The following is a 19,027-nucleotide window of genomic DNA, read 5'->3' as shown; positions in this document are numbered from 1 at the left end:
TGTGCCCAGTGGTGCAGCTGTGGAGGGCTGGGTGGAGGGAGCTGGGGCAGGCGACAGTTCCAGTGCTGAGCTCTGCCAAGCCACGGAGCTGAAAGGAGCACAGAGGAATTTGTGCTATGCTCACCCACTGTTTGGGTGACTGAGAGGGTTAATGAATTAAGCTTACAATGAGAAGAATTCAGGGCTTGTAAATCAATCAGCCAACCGGCACAGAGGGGTAGAGTTAAGAGGCTTTCCTTTAAAGATGAATTTCTTGGCAGCTTCAAGTGCCAGAGCAGACCAGCTGTATTACCTCACGTTGCCTTTTGGGCAGATGGGAACCCAGAATAAATGTAGCTCCACGCCCTGCTGCATGATGCTTCTTGTCCATTTGAGTTTTCTGAAAGAGCTAAATGGCATAAGGAATAAAGAGAGACCTGTGGTGTTCAGGAATAAAATCCATGGCCAGTGAAGTGCTCACAGCCCACGCACTTGGTGTGAGTGCAGGATTGGAGCTGGACAAGGCCCGGGGCTCACCCCTGATGTGACCACCCAGCCTCTGCTCTCTGTAACCCAGAGGCAGCAGCACTCCCTGATTTAAGAGCAGGAGGAAGGTGAGGTCCCTGCCAAGAGAAACACTGCAGGTAGAGAGGCACAGCTCTCCCTCTGTGCCCTGCTCCCTCCCACCTCCCAGCAGTGGCTGGGTCTTACAGCACGTGGGTGTGGGGCTGGAGCAAGCTCTGCATGTACAGCCCAGCCTGGGCAGGCACAGCAGGAGCTCTTCCTCTGTCTGCCCTTGGTGCTCCTGGCAGGGCAGGGTGGCACCCACTGCTGTCCCCCTGCTCCTTACTGGGACTAATTCCCAATGCTCCCATTTTGGCACTGCTGTCCACAGGGACCAGGCATTGGCACTGCAACTGTTCTGCAGTCTTGACTTGACATCTGCATTCCTTTTTTGCAATTTGTGCTTCTTCAAATTCCATCCTCTGTGCCCATGATAATGCCCAAAGCCTTTGCAATTCCAGGCCCTACAGCACCTTGTCCTGCAGATGAATTAGCACAGGCTGACTGCATCCACCACGTCTCTGTCGGGGCAGCATCAGTTTTTGCAGTGCCATTTGCTTTTCTTTTGGCTGGAAATAATCTTCTATTTACACTGTCCTGGGATGGATTTCCTGGAATTCAGCAAGGGCAGAGGATCTGCAGCACCACAGCATGTGTTGAAACACGTGTGTTCCTCATTGGGAGGGCACAGTGACCTGCCTGAGCACCAAAGACAGAGCAGGCATCACCTCTTGCCACCAGATCTTTTTAAAGCATCCCCAAGGTCTAAACTACATTTTTCCTTGACACATTATTGATAGCTCCTGTCCCACAAGCAGGTGTTTTTCACTGACCCTTTTATGAGGCACAAGCCCGAGTGCTGCAAGTGGGAGCCAGGGCCAGGCCGGTGGGGACAGGGCAGTGTCACTGCTGCTCTTGTGCCAAAGGGTCCATCTGCTGGTAAGGACCAACAGCACAGCATTTCTGGGAAGTTCACTCATGCCAAAATGTGTCCTCTGTACATCTGGATTCAACCTTACAAGAAGCTTCTTTTTCTGAAAGCAGGGTTGACTGAGGCTTTCTTGCTTTTTTTGCCTAGATCTGGTGCTGTACTGTGAAGCCTTTCTGACTACATACAGGACATTTATTACCCCTGAAGAGCTCATCAAGAAGCTGCAGTACAGATATCCTTTTATGAGTGGCAGTTCACTCCCACCAGGAGTCAGAGCTGGGCTGTCATCGTGGAGGGAGCTGGTGGCAGGTTTTTTGGTCAAAAGCCTGCTGGCAGCATGGTCAGTTGTTGCTTGGAACGCAAAATCAACAACACGGAGGCAGAGGTCTTCAGTGAAAGCTGCTCCCCACAAAAAAGGGACCCAGCCTGTTTATTTCTTTTCCTTTTATAAATTTGTGGGTCTGGTAGCAGATTGGCTTCTGGGGTTACTACCCCTTCACCCCACTGGCCAGACCAGCTGTCAACCAACATTATTTTCAGGCTGGAAATATGTAAGCAAAGGACAGTGAACAAAAACAAGAAAGGTTGTTTGTGTTCCAAAGTGTGAGAAAGTGAAAAACTGACCCTTAATATCGTACAGTAACTAAAGAACTGACTCCATCTTATAAGCAAGTAGAAGGCTTTAAAAAAATCTCAGAAAAACCAGCAGTCAGTGATGTGCTGGCCCTGGTGGTGTCCCAGGCACGAATTCCTTCACCTCCACTCTCTCCAGTGGGAATTGCTGCAGGGCAGGTCCAGTCACCGTTCTCTCCTGAGAGTCCTGGCAGGGTAGAGGAGCAATTCAGGTTTTTTGTATGTCACTGGGAACTGGTCTTTTATTTGGGACATCTCATTTGTAGAGTGGGGACCAGAGAACCTTCTGCCTTCCAGAAGGACCATGGGCATTGCCTGCGTGGACAGGTGTAGTTTAATATTAGAGATGATTAAACAATCAAGACTTTCTTACTGCAATAAACTCAGCCCTGAAGGTGCTCTGCTCTTGGCCTCCCAGTGCAGGGGGGAGCAGAGCTGAGCTTGGAACTGGTAACGAGGCAGGGCCCTGATGTGCAGGGTGAGCATTCCTGGCAGAGGATGGAGCAGGCTGAGCACCCTGCTGCCATTCCTGGCCCTTGGCTCAGCAGAGGGGGGCAGGCTCTGGTCCCTGGGCTCCCAGGCCCCGTGGTTCTGGTGCTGTGCACCACGTCAGGGGGAGCCTGACGTCACCGTGTCCTGCTGCAGCTCGTCAGTGCCATCTGCAGCAGAGCCACTGCTGCAGCTGGGATCAGCAGCCAAGGACACAGCACGACTCAGCCCGGGTGACAGCCCCAGCTGGGGTGTCCCTGCAGGCCCCTGCCAGTGCTGCCTTACTGATAACTTTGTTCTCTGACCCTTTGTCCACCTGGCAGAAGGTTTTTCAGCCTGTGCTGCCTCCCCTGTCACTGTCCTCCTTGCAGCAGATTGGGCAGCCAGGAAGGTGGAGGTGACATCTGAGATCTGTTGAGACCAGATGTCACAGACCAGCGGGGGAGATCACTGTAGGGAAGTGCTGCTCATTAAATTCCACCTTAGAGAGAACAATTTCAGGGTACACCTGCTCTCAGTTCTGTGAGGTGTAAGTACCTCCTCACACCCCCTGCTAACCAGCAGCTGGTGTCAGTTTAATGCCATCTTAGAGCCATATCAGTGTCCCTGATCTCCTGGAAATCAAACACCAGTTTCCATCAGGACAGAACAGTTCAGATGTGGCTGCTCCATCCCTGCAAATATGCGAGGCAAGGCTGGATGGAGCTCTGAGCAACCTGGGGCAGTGGAAGGTGTCCCTGCCCACAGTGGGGAGTGGGGCTGGATGATCATTAAGGTCCCTTCCACCCCAAATCTTTCAATGATTTTATGACTCCTCGAGGCAGTTGGGAATTGCACTGATGGTTTGGCTACACTGAGTTGATTCTTTAATTTGCAACCAACATATGAGAAGTTCTGCCACTTCCCAGACACGTTCAAGAAGCGAGTCAGTAAGAACACCTTCTTCGTGCTGGTGCGAGTGGTGGATGAGCTGTGGTGAGTTGCCTTCTTCATTTTGGGATGCAGGGCCAGTAACTCAGAAATCTGGCAGCTGGGAAAATGTGGGTTTTAGGGAAGATGTATTTTTTTAACCCCATCTATAATGACAACTGAAATCCCCCAACCCTGACCAACAGGACATGTGTAGTGCTGAACTCTCGTGTTGGAGGAACAGATTCTTCCTGTGTGTCCTAACTGGGTCAGTGGTTTTAAAACAAGTAAAAGGGGAATCTCTGGGAAAGGAGGAGCTGGGAAGAAGAGGAATTTCAGTCACCCAATTCTGCATGCAGGAAAGAGCAATGGGTACAGATATCCCACAGCTCAGTGTCTTAGCTCTGATGCCTTCCCTGTGTTTTCCATCCTCCTCTCAGCTTGGTGGAATTGACAGAGGAGATCCTGAAGCTGCTGATGGACCTGGTGTTCCGGCTGGTGTGCAGCGGGGAGCTGAGCCTGGCCAGGGTGCTGCGCAAGAACATCCTGGACAAAGTGGATCAGAAGAAAATGCTCAGCTACGCCAACTCCATCAAACCTCTCGCGGCCAGAGGGGTGGCAGCCAGGTGAGGGAAGGGCCACACAACCATAGCTGAGAGCCAGGGCATCCCTTCCCTGGGAGCACAGCAGTTTCCTCAGTTCAAAATACAAGAAAGAAAAGAAAACAGGTCACATTTGCTGAGCCTTTGTACTTGCTGGTTGTTTTCCACAGGCCAGGGACACTACATGATTTCCACAGTCATGAAATAGCTGAGCAGCTGACCCTGCTGGATGCTGAACTCTTCTATAAAATCGAGGTACAGAGATGAGGATGGGCTGAGGGCAGTGGGAGGGTTTGGACCTTCTGCAGTGTCTGGTGTTCCCTGCCAGCTCTCCCAGACACCTCCTGGACTGCAGGACACAGCTGATCTTGTGCCAGCAAGTGGCTGTGAACAAAGGCTGCAGCTGGGAATGCTGGGGTAGAAATCCCATTTTAATGTGTGGTCTTTTCCCACCCCTCTCCTCTCCTTCCTTGGCAGATCCCAGAAGTTCTGCTTTGGGCAAAAGAACAAAATGAAGAGAAGAGTCCCAACCTGACACAGTTCACAGAGCACTTTAATAACATGTCCTACTGGTAAGGAGCTCAGAACAGCCACGGCACTGAACTGTGCCTAACCTCCAATGCCTTGCAAATGTTCCAAGGATTCCTCATAGACTTGGGTTCCTTTATTACAAATGGGATAATGTGTATTTTTGGCCAGGAAGTAGATGCAGAGCACTCATCTAAGACCCCAGGGCACAGCAGAAATAAAATCAGGAGGGTTAGGGAGGGCCTTGTAATCCTGAGGAATTCATTATCAGTATCACTGAGCTCTTCAAACAAACATTCCCCTTGCAAATAAATACACTCTGTGAAATTATCCTGTCTTTACTGTAGATTAGAGTGCTCCATTTAAGTTGAAGGTATTGTGAACTTCTTAGTATTGGCCCATCCCTATTAGTGATCAGTTTTCTTAATCTGATCTCTCCTTAGGTAGGTTTATCTTTTATTCTGTCTGTTCTTCCAGGGTCCGTTCAATAATTATGCTACAAGAGAAAGCCCAGGACCGAGAGAGGCTGCTCCTTAAATTTATAAAGATTATGAAGGTACCAGCTTGGTTTTTCCTGGGAATCACACACACTGCTGCTTAAAGGAGCAGGGGAGTGGGGCCCTCTGCTTGGTAGAGCTGCTTGATGCTAGAAGGCTTTTCAGAGCTCTCAAGTAACTGGAATATTCTTCCTCTTCACAGCACTTAAGAAAGCTGAATAATTTTAATTCCTATCTGGCCATTCTTTCTGCACTGGACTCTGCACCCATCCGAAGGCTGGAGTGGCAGAAGCAAACCTCAGAGGTGAGGAGCAGTGGGGCCTGTGGTCTTTGGGGGGAGGATAAGGGTGGTTCTGTGTGAAACAGCTGAGTGGTTTTACATCTCAGCAGTGTCCCAGGCTGGAGGGCTGGTGGATAACTCCTCTCCAGTGAGTAAAATGCCACAGTGCAGTGCTGAAAGCCTTCAGTGCAGCTGGGCATTGTGACAGCTGCAGGAGGGCCAGCACAGTCACAGGGGAGAGGAGCCTCCTCCTCCTCCTCCTCCTGCAGCCCAAGGCTTGGGAGGCTGAAGGCAGCAGTGTCCCACTGAACACCCCAGGGTGGGGCTGAGTAAATCAGCTGGAGGTGTTTGCAGGGTGGCATTAACTCCCTGCTCTGTGTGGCCCTCCTGGGGGAGGTGACAAAGATGGGTGTGCAGCAGGGGTGTCACCAGGGGTTTGTGTCCTGCAGGGCCTGGCTGAGTACTGCACCCTGATCGACAGCTCCTCGTCCTTCCGCGCCTACCGAGCAGCCCTGGCCGACGTGGAGCCCCCCTGCATCCCCTACCTGTGAGTGGCCCCTTCCTTCCCCTGCCTCTGCTCCTGCACATTGAAACAGCTCCTTCAGGGATTCTCCTTCAAGGATTCCTCAGCAGCTGCTGCTGAGCTCAGCCCTTGCCTTCTGCCCAGCATCTGTGGTTTGGCAGCACCGTGCCACATCAGCCCAGGGCCCTCTCTGGAGCAGTTTGTCTGGGGCAGGGGGCAGCTGGGGGTGTTTGCATCTGAACACCTCTGGATCTGCTGCTGGGGAATGTTTCCCTGTGGATAAGGCAGTGGAAGGCTGTTGGATTTTGTTGTGCTGCCTTTTGGCTGGCCACCCTGCCCTGTGTGACTAACCTCTGTGTCTGTTTGCCTACTCCCTTGGCCCTCTGCCCCTTTCCCTCTTTCAGAGGCCTGATTCTGCAGGACCTGACCTTTGTCCACCTGGGAAACCCTGATTACATCGACAGCAAAGTGAACTTTTCCAAGCGCTGGCAGCAGTTTAACATCCTGGACAGCATGAGGTGCTTCCAGCAAGTGTGAGTGCAGCAGTGGGGCTGAGAGGAGGCTCTGGGGCACCACGGTGGGGACTGGGGCAGGGCTTGGACATGGAAGCCCCTGTGCAAGGAGAGAGTCTAAAGGGGAAGGGAGAGCTGGGAGCAACAGGGCTCCAATCAGTCTCCTTCCCTCTCTGGGTTGATAAACACTGAGGACATTTTTCTGTACTAGTTTGGAGACCCAGACAGGTTTTGCCTTCAGGTTTTGCCGTTGCTGGTTCCCATGTTCTCGGGGATATTCAGGGTTTTCTTCAGTGCTGTCTTGCAGCAGAGGCAGCAGATCTAACTGCTGATTTCTGTGTGATGGGTGCCTTTTCCCCTCAGTTCAGTGGCAGGTTTTTCCCCTTTGATGTGACACCACTGTCACGAGTACTGACACGCAGTGCTGGATGTCAGAGCGGGACAGGGGTGGCCCAAAGGCAGGAGAGGAGCCCAGGTAGCCCTGGTTTAACTGCAGCCCCTCTGTGCCTTCCCAGACATTACGACATCAAAAGGAACGACGACATCGTGTCATTCTTCAACGACTTCAGCGACCACCTGGCTGAGGAGGCCCTGTGGGAGCTGTCCCTGAAAATCAAACCTCGGAACATCCAGAGGCGGAAAACAGATCGGGAGGAGAAAACCTAGGAGGAGGGGTGGTGCGAGGAGAACCGCTCCGCAGAGGCGCCGAGGGCAGCTACGAGACTGGAGTTCAATGTTTGTACCTGTCACTGGATGACACACCCTCCCTCCCAGCTGGCAGCCACCCCTGGGGGTGGCAGTGCCGCGCGCGGAGGCGCCGGCGCGGCCGCCGAGGGCAGAGATCGGCCGGTGCTCGCTGCACTCGCCCTCCTCCTCCCGTCCCTCCGTGCCATGAACCAGCTTTAACCCCGGGGACAGAGCTGTGTGGAAGGAGCGTCCCACGCCGGCGTGCCGCTGCTTTGCTGGCCCCTTGCACCCGGGTGTGCCCTGGCTCTGGTTCCCACCCGCAGCGCAGGGGCAGCAGGAGCTCAGCACCCACGGACTCACCTCAGAGCGGCGTGGGGCAGCAGCAGCCGTGGAAGCCAAGGGTTGGAGTCTCCCCTGCAATGCCACCTTCCCAACGTGTCCGTGAGGATGGGAGCGTGTCCCGCTGCCTGCCAGAGGAGCTCTGCTCCCAGAGAGCTGCTTGTGTTTACAGGGGTCTCGGCTCACCCCAGATCTCCGGCGCCTCCTTCACGGGAGGAAGGCACCGGCCGTAGATACGGAAGAGGCACTGAAAATGTGGGCAGGGCCCCACCATCTCCAGTCATCACACCCCCTCCTCCTCTCAGATCTCGTTATTTAAGCAAGGGTAAATCCCTCTGAACCTGGAAACGTGGACTGCCCAGGTACTGGGGGTCGCTGTCTGTGACCCCATGTCTCTTAGCGATGGTACTTAGCTTTTGCACAGGAAATGCTGTAGGATACAGACTGTACATACCTAGTGTTAGAACCCCCGGGGAATTTTTGATGCATGTCTGAATACCGATGAGTTTATAGGGAAAAGAAAAGAAGAAAAGTGCAAACCAGTCTGTATGAAATCCACAACCAGTGACAATGTCGTTTAAGTGCTGGATAAAGGAGTCTCGGGGCGGCCGGGTGGGCACTGGCTGCAGAGCAGGGGCAGGAGCCTCGTGCAGGAGCCAGTGGATCCATTTCTGGATTGGAAGTGGAACCAGGAAGGAGCCCTGTGCCCGGCTGAGCCACCCTGTCCTCCCACCCACTCCTCTCTCCTCTCTCTGTTGCCAAATGTTTTTCTCCAGGGGTCCCATTTGGGACCCTCAGTGCTGTGCTTTGGGAGCTGCACTTTGGCAGGGCCCCCGGCAGGTCCCTGTCCCCAGTCCTGCTGTGCTGGTGCCAGCAGGGCAGGGACAGCCCAGCATGGAAGGCCAAGGCAGGGGTGTCATTTCTCACTCACACAGTGTTAACCCAATCTGTTCAGTGTGCCTTATTCAGCCCCTCTGTTCCCCCTCTGTGTCCCAGCCAGCACAGCCCCAGCCAGGCCATTTCACACCCTCCTCTCTGTGCTGCTCCAGTGGTTTGCAGTTGGATCCTGGGTGTGAGTGTGCCCTGCAGGTTTCAGCAGCTTTGCAAGACCCTCCTCAACTCCCTGTGGTCACAGGTTTTTACAAGGTTCTGAGAAAATCCTGCAGGTTTAGGGCAGCAGCTCCCAAGGAATACAGATGTGGAGTTTGACAGAGCATCCTTAACTTATTTCTCAATAGCAGCTCTGTGCCTGCTAAAGCCCCTGTTTGTTCTGGGTGAATCAGCTGCACTCCTTTCCTTCTCCAAACAGATTGCAAAGCCTTGGCCAGCTCTGCCTCTCAGGAGGGAGTGACAGCCCGGGGTTTTACCCAGCTTGGTTATTTTCCTGAGGACTCAGGCACAAGATTCACACAGTGGCCAAGCACAGAGAGACCCCCTGCCCACGAGGGCATCTTCTGGGGAAGGGGAGTTCTGTGCAGCAGTTCTGTGCAGCCCCAGAGCAGAGGAGCCAGGAATCTTCCATGCTGAACCAGTGTCCAAGCCAGAACACTTCAAAAGTGGTTTATTTTTATGGCACTGAGGGCATTGGAGCTGTGTGTTCTGTCCAGCCAAGGCTTTGCAATCCCCAAAGGCTTCCCAGGAAGCCTTTTCCATGTTTCTTTTGTAAATAAGATCTTTTAAAAGCCCAGCGTGGCGAGGTGGTGAAGAGGGCGATGAAAACAGCCAGGATGTGGCGTGGGCTTCACCCTGGTGGCTCTGAGCAGCCCTGGGGTGCCGTGGCTGTCCCAGGAGGGCTGTGTGTGCTGGTAGCCCTGGAATCACAGCCCTGGGGTGCCGTGGCTGTCCCAGGAGGGCTGTGTGTGCTGGTAGCTCTGGAATCACAGCCCTGGGGTGCCGTGGCTGTCCCAGGAGGGCTGTGTGTGCTGGTAGCTCTGGAATCACAGCCCTGGGGTTCAGAGGGACAGGAGGGGCAGCTCCATCCAGCTGAGTGACCGTGGTACGTGAGGGGTGAGCTCGTGGGTTGGGCACACAGGACACCCCAAAAACTGCAGTGATGGGGTTCCACAGGGCTCCAGCCTTGGCCCTGTGCTCTTCAACATCTTCGTTAACAACCTGGACACCGGAGTGGAAGGGATACTAAGGAACTTTGCTGAGAACACTAAATTTGGGCAGCACGATATAAAAAAGATATCAAGCTATCCAAAGGAGGCCATAAGGATGGGGAAGGGTCTGGAGGGGCCTTGTGAGGAGTGGCTGAGGGCACTTGGTTTGTTCAGCCTGGAGGGGACTGAGGGGACACATTGTGCTCTTCAGCAGCCTCACCAGGGGCAGGTGCAGATCTCTTCACTTGTGGCCAGGACAGGACCCAAGGAACGGCTGGAGCTGCGTCAGGGGAGGTTTAGGTTGGAAATCAGGGGAAAGTTCTTCCCCCAGAGGGTGGTGGGGCACTGTCAGCAGGCTCCCCAGGGCAGCACCAAGCCTGTCTGAGATCCAGAAGCGTTTGGACATCGCTCACATGGTGGCATTTTTGGGTTGTGCTGTGCAGGGCCAGGAGTTGGGCTCAGTGACCCTGATGGGTCCCTTTCAAGTCAGCACCTTCTGTGATTCTGTCATCCCCACCAGCAGGAGCCGTGCCCAGGTTTTCTGCTGCCCTTGAATCCAGTTAGCACCAAAGGAGGTCCTGCCCTCTGCCCAGCCCGCAGAGCCACAGGCTCAGCCCATGGTGTGAGGATGGGAGGTCTGAGTGGCCACAGCACCTCCTCCAGTGGGATGAGGCCCCCCAAATTTCCTCCCCTTCACCACTTCCTCTGCTGTCATCCCCAGCTGAGCAGTGTCCCAGCCACAGCTCCTGGCTCATGTCCCACCCTCAGGCCAGGCTCACAGGGCTGGAGGGACCCTAGAGGAAGGTCCCCTTGCCTGGAGCAGCTTCAGGTTTGCTGACCAGAGATCCCCTCCTCTCCAGGAGCACTCCCTGGGGAGCAGGAACCCAGAACATCCTTGTGCAAGCCTGGCCATGAGTGTGTTCCCATCTTGTAGGCAGCATCCTCAAGGCCATCACCTCTTTTTGGGGAGAGGGAAGAGTCTGAGTCCCCTCTCCACACGGGGCAGGGAGTGGGGAGAAGCGATGCCCCCATCACCAGCCCCCTGCCCCGCTCCCAGGCCTCTCTCTCCCCAAGCAGTTCCGTTGTATTATAGATTTACCACTGACCCCCATGGTGGCATCTTCCTGCAAACATTTCAGACCTGTACCTTTTATATTAAAGAGAAATAAAACACCAATAACGCACCTGCCTGATGATCCTGTTTACAGTGCATGCACAGTCTGTGGATTAAAGTGACAATCGAATCCTCCTCTGGCGCTGGTGTGGCCTCGTGTTTTCTCATGTTCCCCCCTGGCTTTCCTCTGCCCATGCCTCTTTTTCCCTTTTTTCACTGTAAATTTCTTCCCTCTCTCTGCCAAGATGGCTTTGCCCCCATGCAAGCCTTACACTTGGGAGGGGAAGACTGCTCCTGTCTCTTTTTCCCTTTTTCACTGTAAATTTCTTCCCTCTCTCTGCCAAGATGGCTTTGCCCCCATACGAGCCGTACACTTGGGAGGGGAAGCCTGCTCCTGTCACCTCCTCTGGGCGCCAGTGTCCCCCGTGTCAGGGTTTGGCTGCCCAGCCCTGGCGTGTGCCCAGCCCATGCAGTGGCCGTGCGCCGGCAGCCGAGGGCTATAAATAACCCCTGCAGCGCCCGGGCTGCTCCGTGCTGCTATTTCAGTCCTGGACAGGGTTCAAAATTCCTCTGGAAATAATTGTCACGGGCCAGCTCAGGAGGAGAGTGCCCAGACAGTGACGGAGCACGTGCCCCCTGCACCAGGGCTGGAATGTGGGGCTGCGTCCCACGGCTCAGCCAGAGGCACCCCCAGGCCTGGGGCCGTGTGGAGATTGCCCTTCCCTGGGTCCTGTATGGGCTGGAGCCCTGGTGCCCTGCTTTAGTGAAAACCCTGATTTCAGCTGTTGCAGGAGAGTTTATCCTGAGTTTTGTGGTGGACAAAAGCCATGGCAAGGGGAGATGTAGGCCCTCGGTGTGCAGAGAAGACAGAAGCTTTGGCTACAGCTGTGTTTTATTTCAATCTGGAAGCAGCAGGAAGGTGGCAATACAGTGTGTGTGTGTGTGTGTGTGTGTGTCTGTGTGCAGAATTCCTGTAGGACTGCATGGGTTTGTATCTTCTCACACTATTAATGATCAGCGAGGCTTCCCACACTGCTCCACCTCCAACCCCAATCCTACGAGCTGCTCCCTCTGCCCCAGAGTCCCATTGACAGCCCACAGCAATGGGATTCAGCATCCTGCAGCAGAGCCTGACCGCGCCCGTGGGTCCCACACAGCTCCCTGCCCAGAGCTGGATCCAGCACCGGCATCTCCCTGCTCCGGCTCCTCCCGCTTGCCGGGGCTCGCAGGGCTGAAGGCTCCGGGGCAGCTCCTGGCCCCCAGCAGGGACGGACGCTGCCCCGCAGCCCCAGTCACGCTTCGTTCTCACCCGTTTCCACACGAGGCTGTGGCAACTCCACCTGCCCGTGCCCCCGCAGGTGGCGAGCCACGAGGAGTTCTTGGCACAGGGTCCTTGTCACAGGTGCAGGGACACCAGGACGTAGATGATCCAGGTGATGGAGGCGAACAGCCCGAAGAGGAGGCTGAAGAGCACCAGGGACCGAGCCTTTCTGGACGCCGCGTACGCCTGGGCCACGTCCCCGCGGGCCAGCGCAGAGCGGGTCTGGGGCAGGGCGAGAAGGGGAGGGCTGAGAAGAGACCCGCAGCGCCAGGAGGGGCTGCGAGGCTGCCGGGACAGTCCTGCCTTACCTCGTGGGAGTAGACCAGGGCCATGACCCCGGTGAGCAGGCAGCAGAAGAGCGTCACCAGCACCGACTCCACCATGTAGTCCTTGGGCAGGGGCTGCCCGCGGCCGGCGGGCGAGGGCCCCGCGCCCGGCTGCGGGTTGTACTGCGGGACAGGAGAGAGCTGCGGAGCCCCGGCTGGGCTCCCCTCCAGGGCTCTGCTGCTCAGGCATCATCGGGGGGCACCGCACGGAACCCCAGAGGCCCGGGAGGGGAGATCAGGGGTGCCCCGCTGCAGAGCGGGCAGGAGCACAGCGGGGCGGGGGATACGTACCGTGGGGTAGGGCAGGGGCCCGGGTGGGAAGCCCGGGCCCGGGAAGGGCCGCGGTCCCGGCCGCGGCTGGTAAATGAAAGGCCCTTGCTGGGAGTAGCCGGCTGGGAACGGCGGGTAGAGGAGGTGAAAGCTCTTGGGGTCCGGGGGCGAGTAGGGCGGAGGGGCCCCCTCGAAGGCTGAGCTGGTGACCACCGACGGCGCCACGGGCCTGTCCCCGCGGCCCGCGGGGGGCTCGCCGGCGGTGCCGGGGGTGGGCAGCGCCCCGGCTGCCCCGCTGCCATCCCCCTGCTCCGCTGCCCGCGCTGCGGGGCCCTGCGGCCCGGCGGGCGGGTCACCGTCCATCCGCGGAGACGCCTGCGGGGACAGGGAGGTTCCGATGGGACGGGACATTCCCGGAACACCCACCCAGGTTCGGGTGGGATGAAGCTGCCCTTGCCCCCCGCCCCGAGCCCGCAGCGCCCCATCCCCGGCCCCACTCACGCCGGTGCCCGCGGGGTCCCAACTGCCGCCGCTCGGGCCCGGCCCCGCTCCGGCCCCGCCGCGGCCCCGGGCCCCGCGTGGCCCCGCGAGGCGGCGGGGGCGCAGCCGGGCCCGGTTAATCATTGACCCGCTGTTTGCCCGGGCCTGCGGGCGGCGCCGGGAGCCCGGGGAGGAGAACGGGGGTGACCAGGGGGTCCGGGGTGTGATGGAGCCGGTGCTGGGCGCAGGGCAGAGAGCTTCACAGCAGTTTATTCGTGTTTAAACATACGATTTGGTTTTATTCTAGAGTATTAGATTTATGTGTAGAATGTGGTGTGTGTTCGGCTCTATTTATACACAAAATTAATACCATGTTCTGTATATTGTAGCTATAGCTATTAATATTTAACGTGTGTGAGTGTAGATTATCACACCCACGCACAGAATGTGCGCACACGCTGTGTGTACGTGTCTCACCCATTTGTGTATTTACGTGTCTTGGGGTCCCTGGGGGGTTTCAAGGGTTTCTTCACAGTTTCCATGTACTGCACTCTGTAGGCACCTGCGTGTGCATTGGGGAACAGCAGTAAAACACACCTGGGAACAGGTGGAAACGTGCACTGGGGAACAAGTGTAAAACACACCCGGGAACAGGTGTAAACATGCACATCGTACAGGTGTAAAACACACAGGAACAGGTGGAAACGTGCACTTCGATGCAGGTGTAAAACACACGGTAACAGGTATCACACACCCGGGGACGGGCGTGCACTCACACACGCTCACACGAGTGCCTGGCTAAGACAGCGTTGTCTGTAGCAAGGTAGAGGCGTCCGGCTGTCCGTGTGTCCCCCCGTCCGTCTGTCCACCCCTCTATCCGTCTGTCCACCTCTCTGTCCATCTGTCCGTGCCGATGCTGCGGCCCCGCGGCTGAGCCCGGACGCGCTTATCGCGGGTGGCCCCGCCCCCCTCAGACCACGCCCCCTCTCAGACCACGCCCCTCGCCCGGCCCCGCCCCCGGCGCCCATCCCGCCATGGCGTCCGCCGGCGGCCCGGACGCGGAGCGGCCGCACCCCAAGCCCTTCCTCATCGGCGTCAGCGGCGGCACCGCCAGCGGCAAGGTGAGCCCGCCGTGCCGGGGCCGTGCTGGGGCTGTGCCGGGGCTCACCCCGCCCCGGGCAGCCCGCGCGGTGCGGGACCTGCGCGGCGCCCGCAGGGGCATCGCCGGGGCCGGCCCCGGGCTGGGCGGGCGCCGCTCGCCCCCTGCGCCCGGCACCGCGGAGCGCCGCGCTGCGGGCCCGGCCGGGCGCTGCGGGGAGGGTCGGGCACCCCCCGCCCCGCCTGAGCCCCCGTCCCGCTCAGTCCACAGTGTGCGAGAAGATCATGGAGCTGCTGGGGCAGAACGAGGTGGAGCAGAGGCAGCGCAAGGTGCTGATCCTCAGCCAGGACAGTTTCTACAAGGTGCTGACGGCCGAGCAGCAGGCCAAGGCGCTGAAGGGACAGTACAACTTCGACCACCCGGGTGAGCCGCTCGCCGTGCCGGCCCCGGCAGGGTTCGGTCGGTGCTTGGAGCGCAGCTGGGTCTTACGGGCAGCGCCGGTAGGAAATGGGAAGTGTTGGGGAGCAGAAATGTGCTTTCCCCCACCCAAAACATCCATTTGGCCTTCCCGTGTGCCCGTTACTTCACTTGGCCCTTCCGGAGCCATGGAGAGGTGCGGAGCATCCCAGCCTGCTCCGTGCTCCCCTCCCTGCTCACGAGAGGCTCCTTAAGGAGCTACATCATTCCCCAAATCCTTTCTTGTTACTTCTTGTCCGCACAAACAGCTGCTCCCCTGGCCCGGGGGAATGCTGTGGATTGTAGGCGGGACAGGGAGCTGCCCTTGGCTGAAGTCTGGTGCCTGTTGGGTGGGTAATGGAAAGCATGAAAAATGCCTGGGGTTTTCCAATTGGCTTTTGACTAACAGATGAACAAAGTTGCACAAAATTACACAATTACTAAGTGGGTTGATAAAATTATACAATGACCTTTGAGCTCTTAATTTCATTGTGTTGTAGTTTATAAGCAACTACAAACTGTCTCTTCCTTATCTCTGAAACCAAACAGCCATTGTCACTTGGGCAGAGAGTGTTGTGTTGCTACTGGTAGGAAAAAAGAAGCTGCAAGTTCCTTTTTCCTGGTGAAATACTAGGCAGAGGGTTTTTCTTTTAGGTCTGGAAAAAATCTGAGCAGACCATTTGATACAACAGCATCTGAAAGTCCTTCACTTTTAAAATTTCCTCTCACAGATGCGTTCGATAATGAGTTGATGCATTCGACCCTGAAAAACATTGTTGAGGGCAAAACGGTTGAGGTCCCAACGTACGACTTCGTGACACATTCTAGGTGGGCTCTGGCTTTGTCTGGGTGGTGTGGGGTGTCCCCAGCCTGGGGACAGATCCCGTGGCAGTGGCAGGAGCGTGTGTAACAGAGTGCTCGGGGTGTTCTGTGCTGGCAGGCTGGCAGAGACCACAGTGGTGTATCCTGCTGATGTCGTGCTCTTCGAGGGGATCCTGGTTTTCTACAATCAGGACATTCGGGACATGTTCCACCTGCGTCTCTTCGTGGACACGGACTCTGATGTCCGGCTGTCCCGCAGAGGTACAGCCCCGCCGGGCCCCTGCTCCTTATCCGTCCCCACCACGGGGCAGAGCTCAGGGCTTTTATCTCCCCATCCCAGTTCTGCGAGATATGAAACGTGGGAGGGACCTGGAGCAGATCCTCACCCAGTACACCACGTTTGTCAAGCCTGCCTTTGAGGAGTTCTGCTTGCCGGTATGAAGCCTTTCACTAATTCCATTTGTGGGGTCTTTCTTTGGGGAGGATGGGCAGAGGGACAGGGTTGTTTGGGAATTAGCTGCTGTAGGTGCAGAAGTGGTGGGTTTTGGTATTTGTATTTCACAAATCCCCTCTGCCTCGTGTCTTCAACCATTTCAAGCTGGTTGTTAAGGAACTGAAATGGTCCCTTCTGCTGGCAAAGCACCATGGAAATGCCTCAAGCACATTTTCTCACTGCTGGCTGCTGGGGCTATTTAAGTATGGGTCTCTCTGAATGAAACACTCCCACTCTCAGTTTATTCTTAAGTCTTGTAGGAAGAAGGGAAAGCTTGGTTTCTGGCAGCCTTTCTCAAAGGGAACACTGGTGAAAACCTGGGGCAGACCATTCTAGCTCTGCTTGCCAACCACATAGTGTGAGGCCAATTTAGGTGCTCACATAATCAAATTTGTAAAAAACCCTATGAGAACAAAACCCAGTATGTGGATTAAGTAAGTTGGAAAAGGCTAACTCAGGTGCCTCTTGCTCTAGATCAAAGGAATTCTGGGATTCTGAAACTACTCATTAGAAATGCTGAATTTGCCAGCTTTTTTCCCCACTGTGGGGGAAAAGAAAAAGCAGGAGTGCTATGGTGGTAAAGATCAATAAAGTGTTATCAGAGGCAGGCAGGAATTTCACATGCACATTGGATACCTTGGCTTTCAGCAGAGATTTAGCAAGGGCTTGTGAAATGCTGATTAAAACCAGCTCTTGGCAAACAGACCTTGCCTGAAGCGGGCAATGTTTGAAGGCAGCTCAGATGGGTAAAAGCAAAGGACTCCACACCTGACCTGCTGCTTTTACCTGGTGATTCTCTGCAAAGGGACAGTAAGGAGAATCCCTGATCTTAAATCAAGTGCACATTTGCCAGTGTGATATTGTAATTCATTTAGGTTGTTAGCATGAGAGAGAGCTTTAACTCACAACCCTGGAGAACCAGGACCTTCCATCTTTGCCCAGTTTTCTGGCCTTTGGTTGCTTTTTTTCCTGGAATGAAGCTGACTTTTCCCATTAACAGCCTCCTCCACTACTGTTTTTGTTTTGCAGACAAAGAAGTACGCGGATGTGATCATCCCCCGAGGAGTTGACAACATGGGTAAAAGGGAGTTGGGTTCCCTCATTTTCCTGGGGAGACACCTTTGGGATTGGGAAGATAGCAGGAGGCACATTGCTGCCTTGAGTGCCTGCTCCTGAGCAAGGGATTTTTGCTGGAGGGGAGGGAGCTGCTCAGCCTGTGGACGGCTGGAAAAGTGACCTGTTGAGGTCTGACCTCACTGCAGACAGCAGGCAGAATTTCATTTAAGGGCTTGTTAAAACTCGAGCAGAGCTGGATGCTCCACATTTTCTAGATAACTCAGCCAGGAGATCCTTCATGTCCTGTGTTCCCCGTTCCTCTCTGCAGTTGCCATAAACCTCATCGTGCAGCACATTCAGGACATCCTGAACGGGGACATCTGCAAGTGGCAGCGGGGGGCGCTGAACGGGCACGGCCGGACGTACAAGCGGCCGTTCCCGGAGCAGGCGGAGGGCGGCGCCGTCCTGGCGCCCGGGAAGCGCTCGCACCTCGAGTCCAGCAGCCGCCCGCACTGACCCGCCACGGCCCAAGGGTTTGCCTCTGGTCCACACCAACACTGAAGACAACTTTGGGAAAGGACTTCCACGGAATGGTTGGTGAAACGCCCCTTAAGTCGCCCGAGCAGCGGAGGGGATCCTGGTGGGAATCTTCTTGCAGAAGGGAGAGGAAGGGGTTGGCCATCCATCCCTCTTCCCTCCAAACCCTTCCCTGTTCTCCCTGAGATGTCTGGAGTTGTTACTTGATGAACTGGTTAAAGGCAGTGCTACTTGCCATTTTTTAATTTTCAAAATGAGATCTAATGCTGAAGATTCCCCTGAAAATTGAGCACTATCATAATACCCCATTTCCCTGATGATGGTCATCTGTAGCAGGAAAATCATCTGCCTCTTGGGTGTTTTTCTCTCTATCCAAGATTAGCTCTGTTAATTTTAACAAGCTCTTACTCTTCTCCACCTTGTTGGCACTTTGAGTTGTGGCCATGCTCCTTGTAGCACCTTGTGCTGCTGGCCAGCCTCCTTCCAGCCTGTGGGGTCAGAGGGACTGACCTGAGGAGGCACCTCTCCCTTGAGACAGGGGTGAGACAGAGACTGTCTGGGACAAATGGGAACTTGCAGTTCACCCAGGGGACAGGCCCAAGTCTAGTGGTTCGAATTCCTAATTAGTGATTCCTAATTTATTAGTTTCTAAGCTCATGAGTCTCGCTACACTGTATGATTTTTTTTTGTACCCAGTGTGCTTTACCACAGTTACTGAATGTGTGAGCTCCAACTGGATTGAGTTGCTCATGGAATCAGAAAGCTGACCTTGTCAGTATTGGTGTCTTTCAGTGCATTTCTGTACTGCTGGTTGCAAATTCTGCTGGGCAGAATCCGTCCACTTCCAGAGGTGGCTGGTGGGGTCAGCCAGGGGGGAGCTGGGAATTGCAGGACCCTCCTCCTCCTGCTGGCACAAGCAGCTGCCTTGGACATGTTCTACCCTCAGACAGGGTCAGAGCGCTTGCCTTGCACTCCAGCAGCTTCAACACAAGAATGTCTGGCTTTCTAAAAAGAGCAGACGAGAAGTACAAACATTGATATCCCAGTTTCTGTAGTTTACCCCAGATAAGTGATACTGCTGCAGCATGAAGTGTCTGTCTGGAAAAAAATCTGCAATGAAGTGCTGGTTGGACCTTTGAAAATGTCCTTGTGATACCGTTCTTGAGTCTGGACTTACGGTGTAATTTTGAGAATGAGGGTGGGAGGGAAATATTATTAAGAAGAAATTTTTCATATTTGCTAATTTTCTAAAAGCAGGGTTTGGCTGTGTTGGTTGTGGGAGTGTTACTTTGGTTAATAAATAAATTAACAGTGATGAGAAATTACCATTTTTATAAAAGGTTATTTTGGTACTTTTACTATGCCAGCAAAAAGGCACAGAAAGAAACACTGCTGGAGGGGATCTTATACTCAACAGTTCTTTCTCCCCTTCACTCAGAATTGTTACCTTCGGTTCTGTTGTGGCTGAAAATTTAGAG

The 19,027-nt window shown here is 55.2% G+C and overlaps 3 protein-coding genes across 6 annotated transcripts in view; 2 read left to right on the top strand and 1 right to left on the bottom strand.

Moving 5' to 3' along the window:
• Positions 1 to 10,844, top strand: part of RAPGEF1 (Rap guanine nucleotide exchange factor 1) — an 84,101-nt gene extending 73,257 nt beyond the window's left edge. For all 4 annotated transcript variants that reach the window (XM_063410197.1, XM_063410195.1, XM_063410198.1 and 1 more), the window contains 10 exons: positions 1,622 to 1,710; positions 3,483 to 3,571; positions 3,946 to 4,131; positions 4,278 to 4,362; positions 4,585 to 4,679; positions 5,113 to 5,191; positions 5,335 to 5,436; positions 5,862 to 5,959; positions 6,340 to 6,468; positions 6,963 to 10,844. In XM_063410197.1, the coding sequence (XP_063266267.1) occupies positions 1,622 to 1,710; positions 3,483 to 3,571; positions 3,946 to 4,131; positions 4,278 to 4,362; positions 4,585 to 4,679; positions 5,113 to 5,191; positions 5,335 to 5,436; positions 5,862 to 5,959; positions 6,340 to 6,468; positions 6,963 to 7,113 (1,103 nt within the window). In that variant the 3' untranslated portion in view covers positions 7,114 to 10,844. The remainder of the gene's footprint in view (positions 1 to 1,621; positions 1,711 to 3,482; positions 3,572 to 3,945; positions 4,132 to 4,277; positions 4,363 to 4,584; positions 4,680 to 5,112; positions 5,192 to 5,334; positions 5,437 to 5,861; positions 5,960 to 6,339; positions 6,469 to 6,962) is intronic.
• Positions 10,845 to 11,637: 793 nt separating this feature from the next.
• On the bottom strand, positions 11,638 to 13,230 carry PRRT1B (proline rich transmembrane protein 1B). Its single transcript, XM_063410204.1, has 4 exons — positions 13,108 to 13,230; positions 12,628 to 12,981; positions 12,319 to 12,459; positions 11,638 to 12,232 (listed from the first exon to the last, which is right to left on the bottom strand). The coding sequence occupies exons 1-4, from the start codon at positions 13,228 to 13,230 to the stop codon at positions 12,086 to 12,088; spliced, it is 765 nt and encodes a 254-aa protein (XP_063266274.1). The 3' UTR covers positions 11,638 to 12,085.
• Positions 13,231 to 14,087: 857 nt separating this feature from the next.
• UCK1 (uridine-cytidine kinase 1) lies at positions 14,088 to 18,874 on the top strand. The gene is made up of 7 exons (XM_063410203.1): positions 14,088 to 14,207; positions 14,449 to 14,608; positions 15,373 to 15,469; positions 15,582 to 15,724; positions 15,804 to 15,898; positions 16,986 to 17,034; positions 17,341 to 18,874. The coding sequence occupies exons 1-7, from the start codon at positions 14,121 to 14,123 to the stop codon at positions 17,526 to 17,528; spliced, it is 819 nt and encodes a 272-aa protein (XP_063266273.1). The 5' UTR covers positions 14,088 to 14,120; the 3' UTR covers positions 17,529 to 18,874.
• Positions 18,875 to 19,027: the final 153 nt, after the last annotated feature.

This window comes from Prinia subflava, chromosome 12, assembly GCF_021018805.1.
Source record: "Prinia subflava isolate CZ2003 ecotype Zambia chromosome 12, Cam_Psub_1.2, whole genome shotgun sequence".
In the NCBI taxonomy this organism is placed as follows: Eukaryota; Metazoa; Chordata; class Aves; order Passeriformes; family Cisticolidae; genus Prinia; species Prinia subflava.
The sequence above is the reverse complement of the archived record's forward strand: the minus strand, read 5'-3'. Positions and strand labels throughout refer to the sequence as shown.

Bases quoted from the DNA above. Each gene is read 5' to 3' on its own strand.
- PRRT1B (XM_063410204.1), bottom strand. From the start codon at position 13,230: ATGATTAACCGGGCCCGGCTGCGCCCCCGCCGCCTCGCGGGGCCACGC. The intron at 12,982-13,107 runs GTGAGTGGGGCC...CTGTCCCCGCAG, and splicing joins GGGACCCCGCGGGCACCGGC to GCGTCTCCGCGGATGGACGG. The intron at 12,460-12,627 runs GTACGTATCCCC...CCTGTCCCGCAG, and splicing joins GGCCCCTGCCCTACCCCACG to TACAACCCGCAGCCGGGCGC.
- UCK1 (XM_063410203.1), top strand. From the start codon at position 14,121: ATGGCGTCCGCCGGCGGCCCGGACGCGGAGCGGCCGCACCCCAAGCCC. The intron at 15,899-16,985 runs GTATGAAGCCTT...TTTGTTTTGCAG, and splicing joins TTGAGGAGTTCTGCTTGCCG to ACAAAGAAGTACGCGGATGT. The intron at 17,035-17,340 runs GTAAAAGGGAGT...TCCTCTCTGCAG, and splicing joins CCGAGGAGTTGACAACATGG to TTGCCATAAACCTCATCGTG.